Here is an 18,306-nt window from a genome sequence, read left to right as displayed (position 1 = left end):
CTAGAGATATTATATGTTGAAAATTTTTGACTACAATATACAAAATATTTTATTAGAGCCCCCCCCCCCTCAAATCCAAAATGGTTATGTATCCTTCTCTTGAGAAAATAATAATAATAATAATAATAATAATAATTTTGACATTATTTTTCCAACTTGCAAATTACAACTAAGTAGCAACAAAATAAGGCACTGCTCATTCACAACTTTGAAATGAAAACATTTTATGGGGTGAATGGGGACAAAAATGGAGGATTTTTCATAGGAGCGATGAATGAAATTGGTGAGAATGTGAGTAATTCCTACCGTGCAGTCTGTGATTTGGACCATTGGGTGCCGAATGCCGACATCCCTATACATCATCCCACGTCCTATCTCTATGTCATTGCCACCATTAATCAATCCCATCACTCATTTGTCCGAAATGGCCAACAATGGGAGGAATTTTAGGGAGAAATTATTGATCATAACACACCAATATTAATACCCCTCGACGCATTCAACACAAAATTTAAACAAATGTTCTTCACAATAATTAAATAAAATAAATAATCTATCGTGTGACCTAAATGGTAAAAATAAAAGTTATTTTTAGATATTTTAGATTCGAACAGTTGTATCTGTAAGGTATGTATATGTTGTTAATAAATTAAAAAATTCTAAATATTTTTTTTACTATTATCTTAAACTATTTAAAAATATATACAAATAAAAGTGTCGTAGAATAAATAAATATAAATAACAAGGAGTGAATAAATATTGGTATAGTAATGGAATATTTAATATTTTTAATAAAAAATCAAAATTAAAATGTTTACAATGATAATATCAAAACCCTAAACAATATCTTAAATAAAGGTGCGTATTCGATCGAGTCGAATCAAAAAAATTTAAGTTAGTTAAGTTGATGAGTTTTATTTTATAACTCATATTTCATTTGAAATTTTTTCGAGTCTAGTTGTTCGAATTTATATTTATATTTAAATTTATTTATAAATATTTATAACATTATGGTAGTAATTGATTCAAATTTAAACGGTTTTCTATAACTATATACAATAAATAAATATATTTGTTCATATATATCTTTTCATGTGATATCCATGTATCATGTAGAATTGAGAAACTCAACTCAAACTTGAAAATTAATTTACTAACTAGTAAATATTTTGAGTTATTTAACTCTTATTTTATAACTTAAACTTATTTAAAAAGATCGATTTAAGTTGAATTTATAAAATTATGACTCGAATCAAATCAAATCAAAATTTTTAATATCCAATCGAATAAAAATATATTTTTTAAATTGAGTCGAAAACAGAGAGGCCCCACAATCCAAGTGGGAGAATGGAAGCATGTGCGCTCATATGGTAGTTGGCTATTTCAGGCCCACAATGCTCTCTTTTCCTAAACCCCAAACTGAAAAGGAAAGCTAAAACGTGTAATTTAATTATATATAATAACAAATATAGGATTGAAAATGGGTTAAAAACCAGTTATTGGAAAAATAACAATAACAATAACCAAAAGGGTTGATCCCCCAACCTCATCTCCTCCCATAGTCTCCTCTTCTTTTAATTTTTCCATTTTCCCACTCCCCAAACGAACATCTCTGTCTTCCTTGTTGTCTGGTTGGTCTTTATAGATAATGTGTCAGAAAAAACACTAAAAAGTTTGAGATTTTATCATTTGAGAGATCATTTCTGAGCACTGGCCCCCTTGTGTCAGAAAATCAAAATCTCTCTTCAATTCTTTCCGATCCATCCAAAAAAGGAAACCGCCGTACGATTGTTAGTTAATATATCTCCGTATCCATCTACTCATCCCAAAGAAAACCCTAGTTATTTTTATAGTAATATGGATTTGCAGAACTTGAACCCTAGCTCTCTTAAATCCAGGTTCACCGCAAGGTTCCTTCGTGCTCTGACTGAAATCAATGCCCCAAAAACCATCTCATCATCTTCTCCCAGAGAGATCTTCCAACGTTACCGAAGAATCAAGGTTGCAGCCGACAAGTCCATGGCTTACTCGGTTAGGTCGAGGAGAATTTGGAGTAGGGCAACCCTTTGGAGGCTCCGAACCCGATCACGCAGTCGTCGTTTAGTCTCTTTCGGCCGAAGAGCGTCGGTCAAGACCCGTACCACGGCATCTCATGGAAAAGAAAATAAGGAACATCATGGTGCTGTGCTGGGTGTTCAAGCGGAAGAGCTGAGAGAGCTTGTTCCAGGTGGTGAAGCCATGGATTTATGTAACTTGTTGGATGAAACTGCGCATTACATAAAGTGCCTTACCACCCAGGTACAGGTGATGAGAACAATCGCCAATCTCTACTCTATTGAGTGAATAAATATATTTAAATCAAGAGGAACAGATTGTTTAAAGGGAAAACTATTGAAATACAGAGATGAATTGTCTAAGATGTTAAGTATTTTATTTTCTGTAGAGATGATAGTTTTAAATCACAGGAACTTGCATAATTTCTGTGAGATACTGGGATTTTCTTTTATAATATAGAGGTTTAATTTAATCTTACTATTTGATTTCCTCTGATATCTTTTTCTTGTTTCTGGGTTTCTAATCATTTATAATTTCCAATCCTTTGGAAATACTGTTAAGGAGAAAATGAAGTTTTAGATCTTAGATTCAAGGTGAGACAAATGTAATTTAACTAATCGTACCATATGTGGAATAATTTACGAACCACACAAAAATTTAAAACAAAATTAAATTAAACTCGAGAAGAATCTTTTTATTTCGATAAAACAAAAATTATTAGTATTATTATTATTATTTTTTCTTAGGGGTGCTGTGTTCATATGGAATCATTCCATTATCGTCTCACATGCTGCTTCCCATTCTTAGATTTGCGTCCCTTTGTGAATTATTTTAATGTCAACTAAAAAACAGAAAGAAATTCTTCTACACAAAACATGAAAGATTTGCATATTATCTCTTGTTATTATGATATTTACATATAGTTTTTATATATTAAAAAAAGTTGTTAAAGAATTATTGAAAAATATTAATAATTTATTTATTAAATGTAATAAATATTCTATTGAAGTATAAAATTATTAGAAATAACTCTATAAAATTATGCCTTGCTTATTTATAATATTCTGTTGAAGTATATAATTATTAGAAATAACTCTCTTACCATTTGAGAGTGAAATTATAACAAAAATAATATAAACATTATTTACTCAATTATAATAATAATGTCACTCTCCTATTTATTCCAAGAGATTGTAATATTGATGCATATCGTCTTGCCAAACAGGGTATTGGTTAATCCGTGTTTGTGTCAAGGGGTTTTGCGTTTATATGGGTGGTTTGCTGTGTGAGGGGTGCTGTTAAGTACAGCTGATGTCCGAGGTCAGTTGAATTTATGTATTCGGATTTAGATACATTTGTTAATTTAATAAATTGTAGGCACTCTTTTCCTATTTCCGTTTCCTCTAATATGAAGAGGATTTGTAACGAGGCATTCCTTCCTATAAAAAAAATATTTACTTCTACATTAGAAGGAAACCTATTGCAAACTAAAGTTTTGAAAATTATAATTTAATTAATTTGGTTGAAGTTAAGCAAGAAATTAACATGCACATAATACTAATAAATTTAATGTCTAAACTCTAAAACAAAAAATAGTCAATTACTCACAACCTACAAAGTAGTTATAAATGCAATTCTCATTTTCTTTCTTAATTTGAACATTAATATGTAAATACACATGAACATAAACATATATCACAGAAGTAACAATCTATCAAAAGATTGTAATTAATTCTATGAAAATACATTTTCCACTATCTTCTCCCCTGGTTGATATATATATATATAAATATAGAAGTATTTACAATAACTGATCATATTAAAAGTGCATTTTCTTTTCTTTCCATCCAAACAAGGAAAAGGTGAGAGCTGTTATTGCAAATCCTTTTCATATTTGCTTTGCAATTGCCTGAAAAACATATATATGCATGTGGCTTGTTTTCCATTGAATTTAAAGATGAATTCAAGGTAAAGTAACCAGGTCTAGCTGGATGAAGTATTTAGATGTCTTAAGGATATGGTTAAAATTTCGTAAATAGAGTAATAGGATTGAAATAGTTGTCTTATAATAGATATTTATTGTATATGATCCAGATTATTCGATCAATAAACCATATATCGATAATAAATACAAATGTATTTAAAGATAAAAAATAATATTTTTCAAACTCTAACATGAGAATTAATTTGTCCCATTTTATTGAAAATCATTTCATGAATCATTCTCGTAAAAAATATATATGAACCTTCTTCACCATGCCATCCCAACTAGGAAAAATCACTTTTTCACTTTTTTTCTTCTTTTTATGTGATTTTTTAAGACTAAATCTTCACTTTTTTTTCCTTATAAATATAAAAGTGAGTGATTACTTGAGAATTACTAAGAGTATATTAATGACAAAAGAAAAAGAATAATATGAGTGAATTTGACTGATTATGATGGATGATGTGGTAAGGAAAGTTCATTTCATTTGGCATAATTGGACTTACACATAACTAAAGTTACAATTAAACTAAAAGTTTATTTAAAAGAAGTTAAGGCAACAACCGTAATTCTATTTTTAAAGAAGAAGAAGTGACTGATTTATCACATACGCATTTATATAAGGGTGAAGTACATAAATGATACTTCGTCTACAAGACATTACTTTTTTGAATCCATCTACTATAAAAAGTTGCAAAATGATCCCCTAGTTATATGATGTTGTTTTATTGAGTTCCTAATTATTAAAAGTTAAAAAATAGCCACTCAACTATTTATTGTTCCAACTCATCATTTTTCGTTAAAAAATTGATGGTCATCTTAATTGGACGTTAATATGTTGATTGATACATGATAGAAAAAATAATGATGTCTACTGGCACTGTTGTTGCTTTCAAGCACTAAGTCAACAACATAAAGTTTCAAGCTCGACGACATAATATAAATGGATAGTAGATACACAAAATACAACTTTAAACAATTATGAGATCATATTTTATTATATCTCAGTAAATAGATTAGTGCTAGCTTAGACAACCACTATTTTTTTTAACAAAAAATGACAAGTTTGAAACATATAAATAGTTGGGTGACCATTTTATAACATTTAATAGTCGAGGACTCAACAAACTATTGTCCTATAGTCAGAGGACCATTTCATAACTTTTAATAGTCGGATGACTCAACAACGTAACACCTATAGTTGGAGTATCATTTGTGTACTTTACCCTTTATATAATAACGGAACAACTTACGTAGAGGCCAACGATTGCCGACTTTCCAATTCCAAAGGTTAATATCCGATAAATAGGTAGGGGAGGAAGTGTTAGGAATGAGCGGACTGAATATATCTTGAATTGAAATGTAAATGTCTTTCAATTTGCCCAAATCTCTCTTTATCCTCAACATAAATACAGGATAGTAAAATTATAAATTTAATCTTTATATTATGTATAAATTATAAATTTAATCTTTATATTTTAATTTAACCATTTAGTTATTATACTTTTCAAATTTTAATCATGAACTAAATAATAACAGGAAAAAATTACTAAGTTAAATTGTATTATTAGTATCTATGTTTCATATAAATTGTAAATTTAGTTCATATTCTTTAATTTAGTCATTTTTAATATGTCAAATTCTTCTATTAGTTTATGTATTATGTGCAAGTTATGGATCTAGTTAGGGATGGGCATGAGACCCGACCCGATCCGGTCGGGTTTTTAAAAAAAATATTTTTGGATTCAGGTCGGGTCATGTTTTTTAATTGTGATGTTCGGGTCGGGTTCGAGTCTAGGGTAAAAAATACCCGACCTGAAAAAAAATATAATTTTCCCTTATATATTTAGGAATAATTACAATAATATCCCTCTATATATTATTTTTTTTCAATTAAATCACTGTTTTTATTGAATAAAAATAATATTTTTTTTATTATTTCGGGTCGGGTCGGGTTTTTAAGTTATATATCGGGTCAGGTGAAATATTGTTTTGGTTCGGTCGGGTCTCGGGTGGAGGATTCCTTGTTTTTGGGTCGGGTTGGGTAGACCAAAAACCCGACCCATCCCCATCCCTAGATCTAGTCCTTGAATTCTAATTTGGGTTGTTTATACTCCCTATACTTTCAAGTTCTAAAAGTTTGATATTGGCCTGAATAATAGTCATTAAATTTGTTAAGTCAAACTCTACTATTAATCCTCGTATTATTCATAGGTTTTAAATTTAGTTTTTATTCTTTGATTTGATCATTTTTAAGTCCATGTAATTTAGTAATATTATTTGTGTATTAATCGAATTATAACTATAATTTTACAATTTGAAAGACACATAGGACTAAAGTTGACCAAATTAAAGTATAGAGACTAAGGGGCTGTTTGTTTACTTCAAAATGATTAAGCGCTGAATGAATCAAATGCTGAATGATTCAGAGGCTCTGTATGAATTAGCGTTGAATGTGACATGCTGTTTGATAATGGCTCTGAATAATTCAGAATGTATTTCTGTGTTGAATCATTCAGCACTGTTTTGTTGAATCAGTCATCACGAAATAATTCAGAGGTGAGAAACAAACAGTCTGAATGTTGAACAGTTCAGCATTCAGCGCTGAATGGTTCCATTCATAGCCAAACAAACAGCCCCTAAATCAACAATTATTAGATGATATTCAATTTCATTAAATATTTATTTATTATTTAAATTAAAACAATAATATTTAGGTATAATGAGATATTTTGAATATGACTAACGGGGTTGGTTCAAGTGATAAGTATATTAATTCGTTTAAGTCGAGTTTGAAACTGTGTATGTAAAAAAATTCACGTTGATAGATTCACTCATCAAAATTAGGTGTACAATGCGGACTGGTCCAAAATAATCATAATGAAATCTGAAAATTAGGAGTGCAACCAAAAAATAATAATTTTTAATACGGGTAGAATGGAATGTTATCCCTAACTTTTACACCTGGTTTTTAGGGGTTTTTTCACAATGTCACCTTATAGTTCTACATTTTATTTGGACGATCAACTAGCGACCGATATTTTATTGATGTGGCATAACATCTTATTTTATTATGTTGTTATAGACTTTGATATTATCTTACCTTATATATCACATGAGTTAATTATTTTAAAATTATAAAAAAATTTAAAATGTTTAAAAAATATTTTTTCATCATTAGTAACACCAGTCTTGGAGTTGATAATTATTTTTTTCCTTTTCTTTTTTTTATTGCCTGAGTTATGTTATTTTTTTATTTAATTAGTGGTATTTTTATCTATTATTTATCTGTTTTTTTAAAATTTTAACTCCTTTTTTGTAAGATTATTATTATTATTATTAAGTGATTATTTTATGCATTTTACTTGTTTCAAGAAAAATATCTCATTTATATGATTAGAATACTCTTATTTTATAAACTTATACTCTAATTCAAAATATTTATTTTTTTAATAAAATTATCTGTTATTATTAATTTAATTTTTTTCATATTTAATAAAATTATTCTTAAAAAATCTATAAATCTTGTGTTTGCATAATCTATATATGTTTCGATATTAAAATCTCTTAAACAGAATAAATAAGTCCTAGAAGAAATTATGTTTAAAATTTTGATTCAGTGTGATTTTAAAATAATTGAATCTAATGAGACTACCTTTTTACTATATAATAAAATTTTATGCTAATATATTATAAATTATCAATGATTAAAAAATTCTAAATATATATTATCTTGTTATTATTTTAAATTATTTAAAAAAAGTTATGTATACAAATGAGTAATGACCAAGGTTGATACATTAAAAATGAAAATTAGAGTAATGGCCAAGGAATGAACCGTTGTGTATGTTATTTTAAGGCTTGATGATTTATTCTTCTCGAATGTAATTATATCCTAGATATAAACAATAAAAACATCTTTAATAATCTATGGGTTAAATAATACTTTTGACCCCTGAAGTTTACCTTATTATCACTTTGGTACTTGAATAATTTTGTAACTATAGTGCACCTAGGAACCCAAGATTTTGTAATTCAGTCACCAAAAATCTTCAACTTTTACTAAGTTTTTCATTTGTTTCTATGGATATCTTTTGAAAGTTTCCGGATTATTATCGGGAGCGGATGCATTCTAACTTGTTATAAGTGCTGGACTGAAGAAAAGGTCATTGTTTGTCCTGAATACATAGTTCTGATGGTTCAATCTACATTTTTCCAGGAGGCTAAAAATGAGTGCAATGGTAATTTCTATAATCCACTCACTGAAACTTGCGAGAGCAAACTGGAAAAGTTGATCAGGTAATAGCCTGTTAAATTGCTTATTTACATTGATTAACCGGGAATGTTCCGATAGTTAGAATTTGCATTCTCTTTAATTCGATTCTAAACGTTTGATTAATTGCAGAACATAAGGGATTTAAACATGTACACCATCCTAGAACTTTGTTATCATAGACCCGAAACACCCGAGACTATCAGACTACCTTCGAGCTTCTGGAAGCTTGGTGAGACCGACAGGCCTCTTTCTGTAAGGACAAGGATGTTTGGTCGTGCCTGGCCAATTAGAGCTCCTGTAAGAGATGGAATCATTCCAACGTGGCCACAACTTCTCAATAGCCTAAGTGTTCCGTGCACTGTAAGTTTTACTTATTCCATGTCAAGATTGCTTATTTGCAGCTTGTTTCAGTTAGTAGCTTTGCTCTTAAGGAGTTTAGTTTACAGTTTCATCTACTCTTTTTAGTCAAGATCCGACTCGTACAACCGATGTGGTTGTCCTTAATTATTTGTTATGCGTATCAAACTATCTTGTTGGGAGTATACTGATAAATTTTACTTGAAATTTTACGAAAATTGCATAGGATGATGAAGTAGCAACAAAATGGGTGAATGACCCTGCAGTTAGGAAGACAATTCATGCTGAAAACGTAAGCACTCTCAAAGTCATTATTCTCCTTGTTTTACCAAAAAAGAACAATAATTTATGATCCTTCGACACATAGGAGGCCGTGATCGGTGAATGGGAGTTATGTACGGACAACATCTTATATAATCATGATGTCGGTAGCATGATTAAGTATCACAAGAATCTTACTTCCAGGGGATATCGAGCACTCATATACAGGTTTCTTTTACTGCATTTCGGGTTTAAAGGCAAAATGAGTGCTCGATTTTCTGATAAATGGTTTGTATTCAACTTTTGTGGCAGTGGGGATCATGATATGTGTGTTCCATTCACCGGGACCGAAGCCTGGACAAGATCGGTCGGATATGAGATAGTGGATGAATGGAGGCCATGGACTTCCAATGGACAAGTTGCAGGGTAAATTCAGTCATTCCCCGGATCTCATGCTCAATCTGTTACTTGGGAATTGACTTTGAATTATCTTTTGGAATGCATTTGCAGGTATTTGCAAGGTTATGACCACAACCTGACCTTTTTAACCATAAAGGTATCAATCATTCGAGGATGCATCTTTAGAGAAATGTACTGAATTGTAAATTTATCAAATTCCCAGGTTTGATTCTAACCCTTTTTGGTGTGTATGAATACAGGGAGCAGGACACACAGTCCCAGAATATAAACCTCAAGAGGCCTTGGATTTTTACACCAGATTCCTTGCAGGGAAACCTATATGAAACAAATTTTCTTCTAATTTTTAAATTATAATTGCATGTTGATGATAGGTTATTCACATAATTTCTAAAATTGCATGTTGTTTCCTTTAGAATTAGTATCCATTTACATCTACGTTAATATTTTTAGTTATACCTCTTTTTATGATTGTTGGATGAGTACAAATAGATGATTAAGATTAAAAATGAGAAATAAGAAGATATTAAAAAAAAACAAGAATATAATCTCAGCCCTATTTTCACTCATCCAACTATCCTAAAAATTATAAAACTAAAAGTTTTAGGAGTAAGTGGATTCGAACCTATAATATGGAGAGGGAGAGACCTATAACAAGCACAACTTCTCTTGATACCAATTCTCCATCATGATTGGTTTTATGCATTCAGGCTGAGGCCTAAGGGAGCTATTTAGCAATTAACCCCCTTTTACCATGTACTAATAATGGCCGAAAATAGAATAAAGGTCAAATTATGGTTTTGGTATTATTCTCAAATTTGGGATTTAGTTCTTATACTTTATTCAAATAATATAATTAGTTAGTCAAATAGTTAATATGTGAATTATTTCGATAAAAATGTTGATGAGATTAAAAAAACACTAACTCAAACTCACTAAAAAGATTACCAAATTGAAGTAAAAGGACTGAAACATAATTTGAACATGATAGAGGGACTAAAATCACGATCTAACCTAAATCAAATTATATTTTTCTTCTTTCTGAAAATATAGAAAGACATAAATATAAATACTGGGTTGAGATGCCTGAGCTTTAACCCGCTCTAACAAAACTCAGGAACCATTGATGAAATTTATCCAGGAAAAAAAAACAATGCCATTTATCCCAAAACTTTATTTTTCATTTTCTTAACGTGAAAAAAATAATTTTTATTCATAAAAGAAATATTTATTTATTTAATAACTACAATATAAAATGGTTGAAATGGGAAGAAGTAAAAAGTGACTGAAAAGTACAGTGCAGTGGGCTTCAACAAAAATCGGGCCAATTCGAACCTTTTTCAACTATTACGGGTGATTTGACTCAAACATTACCATCAAAGCGGAATCAGCAAAGAGCCATGGCTTCAACTTCAATATCAGTTAACCCCCGACGCTCCTACAACCATTTTACCAAAGATGGCGGCGCTTCATTCAATGAAAATCGATTATGTTCCTTCACGTTTCAATCAGGCTTGTTGGGCTCCAAAATCCCAATGGAAAAGCTTTCACTCTCAGTCAACGGAACCAGACCAACCCGACCAGAACCCATCCGTTTTTCGGGTTCGGAATCGATGAAGGCTTCTTCCCGTTCTTTCGACGTCGTGATTGTTGGTGCTGGAATCATCGGGTTGACAATCGCCCGGCAGTTTTTAACCAAATCGGATCTATCCGTTGCGGTCGTTGATAAGGCCGTACCTTGCTCTGGAGCCACTGGTGCAGGTAAACCCATGTTTTTAGAACTGTTATCGTCCTCACCCCGACCGGCCCAATTTTTTTACTTCTCATTTCCTAAACTCCTATTGGGTGTAGGACAGGGCTACATATGGATGGTACATAAAAATCCTGCAAGTGATACATGGGAACTTACTAAAAGAAGTCACCAACTATGGAAGAAGTTGGCTGAGACGATTCGCGACCAAGGCATGGACTCGCTTCAAGTATTGGGTTGGAAGAAGACAGGTATTAAGTTACATAATTATTGCATAGCATTTTCGTAGGTTGGTGTTCGGTTTCTTTGCACATTCTTCTGTTATCTGTTTTTAACAGTTGAAATTTTTATTTGGAACATGGTGTTTTGAGCTGTAGGAAGCTTGCTTGTTGGTAGAACTCCTGAGGATTCAGTTATGTTGAGAAAGAAAGTGAGTCAGCTGTCTGAAGCTGGGTTGAGAGCAGAGTATTTGTCCAGTGATGAACTGCATTCCAAGGAACCTTCCATTTATGTTGGTACGGATGGTGGGGCTGCTTTTGCACCTGAAGATTGCCAGTTGGATGCTCATCTCGCAGTTTCATATATTGAAAAGGTGTCTTTATTATTATTCTTTTAGTTTTGTAACAGCATATGAAGTAATGATTGCTTGGACGTTAGCATATTCCTTTTGTGTAGGTTAACAGATCCTTTGCACCGAAAGGTAGATATGCAGAGTTCTATCATGAGCCGGTTACAGGTTTAGTGAGGTCTGTCGTTACTTTTCTGCAGTACATTCATGATGAGATGAAGATACATAACATATTTGTGTATCAGTATTCGGGTCCTTGTGTAACTTTTCTAGCTCATGTTGTTCAGATCTACTAGTAGTGGGGAGTACGAAGCTGTTCGGACTTCCAATAACACCTTGTATGGTAAGGCCATTATAGTTGCTGCTGGTTGTTGGAGTCGGTCTCTTATGCATGACCTGTTGAAAGACTCAAATGTTAAATTTGATGCCCTTGTAATGCCTCGTAAGGTGAGAATCCAAGATATAATGAATTCGTATAATTTAAGTTTTCATATTTCATCTGTCTATTATGTATATATTTTGGTGAATGGACCTATATATATGCAATTCTTTGATATGTCATGGTGATATTTTGGTAATGAGATTCTGTGATGCATCTTCCATGATTAATTTTTTGTTTTAAATGTAATATTTGCCTTATCTTTGATATCCACTACAGGGTCATCTTCTTGTGATTGAGAATTTTAATCCCCTTCAACTGAATCATGGTTCGATGGAGGTTGGTTACATCGATTATCAAAATGCAGCGTTTACTTCAGGGCAGAATGATCAGAGCCAAGCCTTGTCTGTTTCAATGACATCAACAATTGACACAATGGGTAATCTTGTTCTAGGTATAATGTTACACTTGCTATTCTCAGTGCTTGGCTTTTAAATGTTTGTCGAAACATGGTGAAATGATAATTTTGGTTTGGAAAAGGAAAAGAAGCATAAGAGTGCATTGAATTTGAACTTCATAATGTTTGTTTTCCTGATCTTAACAAAGTCTGTAGATTCTAACATCCAGATCTTATTGTTACATTATCTGATTGATGAAATTACCTTATACTTCTTAGTATTTCCCCATACCTCTGTAAAACAGAATGCAAAAATGAGCTTTATTATGTACATCTTTTGTTCCAGTTGTTCTTTGTGTTCATGTCCAGTTGATCATGTTAATTTGTTGTTGTACTTGTACATGCTTTTTCCGTAAATTTAATCCATCATAGGAAGCAGCCGTCAGTTTGCTGGGTTCAGCACCGAGGTAGATGACTCTATCGTTCTTCATATATGGAAACGGGCTGGAGAGTTCTTTCCCAAACTAAAAGAACTGCCCCTTACAGATTTCGTCAATAACAGAAAAGTGAGAGTAGGACTACGCCCCTACAGTAAGTCCATATGTATTCTGTCACACAGAATATTCCATACCATTGGGATACTCAGCTAATTTGAAATTTATACATGTAGAACAGATTGATCAAACATAAAAAATTACTGAAACAATGTCTTTACTTATATATCCAGTGCCTGACGGAAAGCCGGTCATAGGACCTGTTCCTGGTCTGTCAAACTTGTTCTTTGCAACTGGTCATGAAGGAGGAGGGCTGTCTATGGTAACTTCCTGTATTCTGGAAACTTTTATATTGTTCCATTTTGGAATAGACAATGCGGGTCTTTCCTAAGTTGTTTGCACTCGAATCAATGAATTGGCGATAAGTTTATTCGTCATGTTTGTTTAATTTTCAGGCTTTGGGAACTGCAGAAATGGTTGTTGATATGGTATTGGGCAATCCCACATATATTGATAATTCACCATTTGCTGCAAAGGGTCGATGTTGTTAGTTCAGTGTCCCTATGGAACAGTAAGAAGGAAAAACATCAAGGACGCCCGGTCTAATTGGACCAAATGTTAAGCTGCTGGTTGGACTTTGAACCCTTTTTTTTCGTTGCAAATGTAAAATGTAAACTACCAAAATAAGCGAAACTTTTAACTTTAGAAAATCAAGCTTGTGAACTCTATGATTTCCGGGGAAATAAAGGTTGTACTCAAAGCTCGAGTTTAGTATAATAAAGTGGTAAATATAAAAACTTTTGGTTAAATGTTTCATGTGATGCATGCAAATATGATTCTGTGTGATTGTATAAATGAGGTTTTGATTTGATTCAATTTAATTTTTATAAATTATTGAATTTCTTGTTGACGAAGTATGGTTTTATGTTATTATATTGTATATAAATAATTTTATTTATTTAACATAAAGAATAATATATGTATTTATTTTTAAAATATTTAAATTTAAATAAAAACAAAGAATTTGTATAATTTTATTAAATTAAAATTGTATTTTATATTTCAATTGAAATTTGTAATTTACCCAAGTTATAATGGAACCCACCTAGCAAACGAAAGCTCCGATTAGCCGAACCAAATTGCTTAAAACAAAATAAACACTGAAGCTCCCCTCAAAATCTCTCTCTACCTCTTCCCCCAAAATGGCAATTTCGACGCTCCAAAAACTAACCTCCCAAATCCACCGTATCCCCTCACTCTCCCCCATATCCTCACCCGATCCTCCGCCTCCTTAACCGCCCCCGCACCCTCCTCCAGAAAAGTTGCCGACCGGATAGTCAAGCTCTTCGCCATCGACCCTGAAGGCCATCAGCGTGAGGTTGTGGGTCTAGCGGGTCAGACCTTACTTCGTGCCTTGACTAACTGTGGGCTCATCGACCCAGCCTCTCACCGCCTCGAGGAGATCGACGCTTGCTCCGCAGAGTGCGAGGTCAACATCGCCCAGGAGTGTCTCGAGAGGCTTCCGCCGCGTACCTACGACGAGGAATATGTGTTGGTGAGGAATTCCAGGGGTCGTATCTTGAACAAGCATTCCAGGCTTGGATGTCAGGTCGTGGTCACTCCTCAGCTCCAAGGTATGGTCGTCGCTGTTCCCGAGCAGAAGCCCTGGGATATTCCATAAATTTTATAGGAAAAAAACAAAACATTAATGAGGAGATTTTTAACGTATTTCTGTTGTTTTTGTGGAAGTAAGAATAATTTTGTTACTTTGAAATAAACGAATTTTATTTCTGATTTTTGTGCATTGCTGCCCCATGTTACTTGGGTGCGTTGGAATTTAAATGAAAGATATTATACGGTTTTAATGCTATTCTGCATATTCTTCTTTGACATGCTTTATTAAACTGCTAGAAAATTCGGAGCCCTTTCGGGGGTAAGTTTCAGGAAACTGTAATAGAAATGAACTTGAGATTCTTTTTCTCAAGTATCAAATATTAGGTCGGGAGATAGAATTTCTAGAGCTGTAGAAAATGAAGTATATCGATTTTTTTCTTTTGAGGGTGTTTGATTTGTTAATTTGAGGTATCAAAGTTGTTTGAGGGAGGCACATTTGATTCTATATTCTTTTTCATCACTCTTGTATTTTAAGTGGTGATCTTTATTTCCTTAGCAAACTTAGTTGATGTATAATTGGTTATATTGAACAATGTTTTAGGTAGTGTCGTAACCGTCTTTCGGTTGGACCCGAAATTGGGCTTCGACTTAAAAAATGTGGATTGGAGTCGCCACCGATAATTTATTTAAAAATAAATGGGTTGATCGGATACCCTATTTCTTACCTGATCTACGTCTTTCCAAAGATGTGTCGGGTTCGGGAGTCGGTTACGGTTAAGGAAGGATTAACACCCTTGAACCGTCCTTTCGGTACTACGTACTTTCCAGTTGTCTTTGATTAAGAAAATTGCATTTTAAATTAAAAGGTAAAATAGCGATCCAAAACTTACCTTTTGACAGATTTAAATCATGCCTTTTAAAGAAAATCAGAAAATGTTAGATGAAAAGTAAGGAATAAATGAATAAAATAAATAAACCCAAGCAAGAAGGAAGATAGAATTAGTAAAAAAAAAGCTAAGATAAATAAATAAATAAGATAATAAATAAAATAAAAGCAAACACATAATCAATAAATTAATAAAACAAGTTAGAAAAACTAAGCGAAAGTAAAAAATACGAATACAAATACAGAAAAAGAAAAAAATGGATAGAATAAAAAAATAGTAATAAAATATGAGAAACTAAAAATGATAATATATATAACTATTAAGTAATAATAATAATAAATAGGAAAAAAACGCCACTCCACCGAAAATAGAAAAAGGGATACGAACTTAAAAAAAGGATACAGATTAAAAAAGGATAAATGTTTGGTCATCTAAAAGAGGGGGTAGGGCCTAAAGGAGTGATAATTCAAAATGTTAGGTTATATATATAATATAATATGTACATAATAATAATAAGATATGGTTTTTTAATACAAAGCAAATGAGAATGATGAAACGTGTATACATATAATACTAGAGAAACAATAAAAGCATATATATATATATATATATATATATATATATAGTTAAAATAAAATAAAACTAGAAAGCTAATGATTTAAAAAGTTTATATATATATTAATGTATATAAAAAGAATAGAATAAAATATAATAAAAGAAAATAATAGTATATAAATAAATAAAATATAAAAAAATATACATATAAATAAAATAAAACAAATAGATGAAACAATAACAATTAAAACTTAAATACATGGGACCGAATTGAATGAAAAACAGAAGTGTGTATCGATTTTAGGAGAAAATGGGGGCGACAATAGAAGAACTAAAGAACGGAGGACCAAAACTGTGGTTTACCCTATTTAAACGAAAACACGTGGGTCGTATGGCGCTGGGTCGGTTCAGTTGGCTCCACGGTTTGGTTAAATGGGAATTATAAAAGTTAATTAAAAAATTTTTTAATTTTAGAAGGCTTCATTTCTTCTTCTCTCTCGCGAAGAGCTTCCCCGTCCCTTTGAAAACACTCTCAAGTGTTCATCAACCAGATGAACAACGGCCGTGGATCCCAGAGTTCGGCCGCCTTGTCTTGTCGACGCTGCCGTCCACTGGAAGTGGAAAAAAAAAGTTTCCATTTTTCTAAAAGATCTCCCCCCATGTTCTGAAAATCCAGGTTGGTTCCTTTTTTTTTTTAAAATCGCCTCGGGGAGCCGTGGATCTAAAGGAGAAGATCTTGGCTTATCCCCTATTTTCATCAGCCAGGAACCCTTTTCTGGGTTTTATTCGAATCAAAATCAGTGGAATAACTATGCATGCAAGACGAAAAAAAGAAAGGTATGATTTTTGTACCCTTTTATTTCTTCACAAAATGATTACAAAATGCTTGTGTTTACCCCGAATGGCTTCTGATCTCTCTCGATGTTCCCGTGTGAAAGCTGTGTAATTGTCTATCTGTCTCTCGTATGATTTTGTGGGTAATCTCCCTCTGTAAAAACCTCCCCCTTATCGTGAGAATTACATGTTTATTTATAATCAAAAACTACACTTAGAATCCTATTTTAACTAGAATCCCAATCCTTGTTGTCTTCTCTTGTGATTTGTTATTGCTTTCTGCGTGACGTTGGTGAGGTTGAGGAATTCACGGCGCTGAGAAAACCGGATGAGGGAAACGTGGGTGGCGAGGACTCGTGAGGCAAGGATTGCGCCGCTAAAGAGGGAAGCTGCTAGGGTTTCTGGAAACCCTAGCTCCAGCTGGGTTGCGTGCGTGGGCTTGCTATTGTATTTGGGCACCAATTGGGCCTGAAAAATGTAAATAAATGTATTAGATATAAATGGATATATAATATAATTTATAATATAAATCTATATTATATAATATAATGAATGATGAAATTTAGTGTCTTCAGCTGCCCCTCTTTGCTCATTATCGTGTAACGAAAATAAAGCAAAGATTAAAAGACATAAATTTCGTCCCTATCGAATATCCTTTGTCGTAGAGTTGAAATTCGATGTTAAGACTGGTTTTTTAAAACACGAGATGACTCCCTCGTCGTGAGGTTGAGTTAAAACTGGAAGATTCTAAGCCTGAATCCTTCGTCGTGAAATTGAAATCGAACTCGTGAAGTTGAAATCGAACTCAGAGTTCTGGAGGTAGCTCATGGATCGTCTTCTAGCCAAAGATACTTCGTTGTGAAGCTGAAATTGGGAAATTGTTTATTGACAACCAGCGGTCCCTTCGTTGTGAAGTTGAACTTGCGTTGTTTGGAGTCCAATATCCTTCGTTGTGAAGTTGAAATTGGCTCTGAAATTGAGAAGTTGACAGTCAGCGGTCCCTTCGTCGTGAAGTTGAACTTGTACTGTCTTGAGTCCAATATCCTTCGTTGTGAAGTTGAAATCAAACTTGTTTATTGACAACCAGCGGTCCCTTCGTCGTAAAGTTGAACTTGCGTTGTCTGGAGTCCAATATCCTTCGTTGTGAAGTTGAGATTGGCTCCGAATTTGAGAAATGTTTGTTGACAACCAGCGGTCCCTTCGTCGTGAAGTTGAACTTGCGTTGTCTGGAGTCCAATATCCTTCGTTGTGAAGTTGAAATTGGTTCTGAATTTGAGAAATGTTTGTTGACAACCAGCGGTCCCTTCGTCGTGAAGTTGAACTTGCGTTGTCTGGAGTCCAATATCCTTCGTTGTGAAGTTGAAATTGGCTCTGAATTTGAGCAATGTTTGTTGACAACCAGCGGTCCCTTCGTCGTGAAGTTGAACTTGCGTTGTCTGGAGTCCAATATCCTTCGTTGTGAAGTTGAAATTGGCTCT

General features: G+C 32.8%; 3 protein-coding genes and 1 pseudogene across 7 annotated transcripts; all 4 read left to right on the top strand.

The window, feature by feature from the left end:
- The first annotated feature begins 1,513 nt into the window (after positions 1-1,513).
- Positions 1,514-3,453, top strand: LOC120143525 (transcription factor IBH1-like). 3 transcript variants are annotated; one of them, XM_039157827.1, is made up of 2 exons: positions 1,515-2,304; positions 3,281-3,453. In XM_039157827.1, the coding sequence occupies exons 1-2, from the start codon at positions 1,858-1,860 to the stop codon at positions 3,290-3,292; spliced, it is 459 nt and encodes a 152-aa protein (XP_039013758.1). In that variant the 5' UTR covers positions 1,515-1,857; the 3' UTR covers positions 3,293-3,453. The 3 variants fall into 3 exon arrangements, with proteins under 3 accessions (XP_039013757.1, XP_039013758.1, XP_039013760.1); XM_039157829.1 differs by having other exon boundaries at positions 1,515-2,298; positions 3,281-3,451; XM_039157826.1 differs by lacking the exon at positions 3,281-3,453 and having other exon boundaries at positions 1,514-2,428.
- A 4,869-nt stretch (positions 3,454-8,322) lies between these two features.
- Positions 8,323-9,746, top strand: LOC120143524 (serine carboxypeptidase-like 21). Its single transcript, XM_039157825.1, has 7 exons — positions 8,323-8,338; positions 8,445-8,675; positions 8,899-8,964; positions 9,040-9,161; positions 9,246-9,359; positions 9,444-9,489; positions 9,593-9,746. Exons 2-7 carry the CDS (start codon positions 8,463-8,465, stop codon positions 9,674-9,676), a joined length of 645 nt encoding a protein of 214 aa, XP_039013756.1. The 5' UTR covers positions 8,323-8,338; positions 8,445-8,462; the 3' UTR covers positions 9,677-9,746.
- A 998-nt stretch (positions 9,747-10,744) lies between these two features.
- On the top strand, positions 10,745-13,688 carry LOC120143505 (glycine oxidase-like). Of its 3 annotated transcripts, none has more exons than XR_005517944.1 (9): positions 10,745-11,111; positions 11,202-11,351; positions 11,478-11,692; positions 11,776-11,846; positions 11,956-12,115; positions 12,327-12,501; positions 12,877-13,010; positions 13,172-13,260; positions 13,394-13,688. XR_005517944.1 is itself a non-coding variant. In XM_039157810.1 (9 exons), exons 1-9 carry the CDS (start codon positions 10,751-10,753, stop codon positions 13,487-13,489), a joined length of 1,476 nt encoding a protein of 491 aa, XP_039013741.1. In that variant the 5' UTR covers positions 10,745-10,750; the 3' UTR covers positions 13,490-13,686. The 3 variants fall into 3 exon arrangements, 2 of the variants coding, with proteins under 2 accessions (XP_039013741.1, XP_039013743.1); XM_039157810.1 differs by having other exon boundaries at positions 12,877-13,035; positions 13,394-13,686; XM_039157812.1 differs by having other exon boundaries at positions 10,969-11,111; positions 11,207-11,351; positions 12,877-13,035; positions 13,394-13,687.
- A 385-nt stretch (positions 13,689-14,073) lies between these two features.
- LOC120143477 lies at positions 14,074-14,801 on the top strand (annotated as a pseudogene).
- Positions 14,802-18,306: the final 3,505 nt, after the last annotated feature.

Source organism: Hibiscus syriacus, unplaced genomic scaffold, assembly GCF_006381635.1.
Source record: "Hibiscus syriacus cultivar Baekdansim isolate YM2019G1 unplaced genomic scaffold, ASM638163v2 tig00110858_pilon, whole genome shotgun sequence".
In the NCBI taxonomy this organism is placed as follows: Eukaryota; Viridiplantae; Streptophyta; class Magnoliopsida; order Malvales; family Malvaceae; genus Hibiscus; species Hibiscus syriacus.
Note: the sequence above shows the minus strand (reverse complement) of the source record. Positions and strands in the feature narration are given on the sequence as shown.